The following is a 1,127-nucleotide window of genomic DNA, read 5'->3' as shown; positions in this document are numbered from 1 at the left end:
CGCCTGGGAAAAGCCAGTTGGAAAGGGCCTCGTCCCTGGCGGGACACGTCTGGGGGGGCTCCCAGCGGGAGCCCCAGGAGCTGGGCTACATTTTCATGCCTTTTCGGAAGCCCTGGGCCCCCGCGATGTATTTTTAATTAATTTTTGAAAGCGCAGCGCCCTGCCTCGCTCTGGGAAATGTCGCGCCCGGCTGTGCTGCAGGGCGAGAGAGGGAGGCGGTGAATTTCACTTCGGGGGACCCCCCTGGAACCCCCCAGCAGCACCAGAGGAACGGGGCTCGGTAAAGGACCCCCGCCGCTTCATTTTCAGCCTTTTTTGAGAGCTCAAATAAATTTTTAAATATTTTTAAATATTTTTTGAAAAGATGACGTCTGGGGAAATGAGGCTGGACGCCACCTTTGTGTCTCGACCAGAGAGGGGAATCGGCAGCACAACGGCAAATTAGATGAAAAAATAAAAGCGAAATAAATAAATCCGGGGCCGAGCCCAGCTCTGCACCCCGTTCCCAACCACGGGGGTTTGCATTTTCCTCCGCTTTCCGTTTTCTTTCCTTTTAAAAAATTTGTTCTAGGGGCTGGAAAACTGGGCACAGACCTCCTCTTCGATTACCCCCCCTCCCTTTTTGCCATGAATCGCCTGCGGGTTTCTAACGCAACATTTCCCCCCACTTTGTCACTCGTGACTTTCATTTTCTTTGATGCCGCTGGTTTTCCCATATTTATCCATTTTTCCCCCACTGCATTTTCCCCTCGTCTCCTTCAACCTTGCCCTGCAAAGCCTGAGGGTGAGGGAGGAGGGAGGGCGAGGGCAGCGGGACAAGCCTGGCTTTCGCCTCTATTAAATTATTCTTCAACGATCTCTCTCCTTCTTTCAGGTTTGCGAGGAGCAAAAGTGCGAAGAGGAAGTTTTCCCCTTGGCTATGAATTACTTGGACAGATTTTTGTCGTTTGAACCCCTCAAGAAAAGCCGGTTGCAACTGCTCGGAGCTACCTGCATGTTTGTGGCTTCAAAAATGAAGGAGACTATTCCTCTGACCGCAGAAAAACTGTGCATTTATACAGATAACTCCATTAGACCCGACGAATTACTGGTAATTTGACGTTTAGTCACTTCAAGAATAAAAAAAA

At 50.1% G+C, this 1,127-nt stretch overlaps 1 protein-coding gene across 1 annotated transcript in view; it reads left to right on the top strand.

Annotated features, from left to right (window-relative positions):
* Window positions 1–1,127, top strand: part of CCND1 (cyclin D1) — a 2,498-nt gene extending 1,371 nt beyond the window's left edge. Inside the window, exon 2 of the mRNA XM_029963796.1 lies at window positions 875–1,127. Coding sequence (XP_029819656.1) covers window positions 875–1,099 — 225 coding nt within the window. The 3' untranslated portion in view covers window positions 1,100–1,127. The remainder of the gene's footprint in view (window positions 1–874) is intronic.

The sequence above is a fragment of the Manacus vitellinus genome, unplaced genomic scaffold, assembly GCF_001715985.3.
Source record: "Manacus vitellinus isolate BGI_N305 unplaced genomic scaffold, ASM171598v3 scaffold_63_pilon, whole genome shotgun sequence".
NCBI lineage: Eukaryota > Metazoa > Chordata > Aves > Passeriformes > Pipridae > Manacus > Manacus vitellinus.
This window is presented reverse-complemented; position numbering and strand designations above follow the sequence as displayed.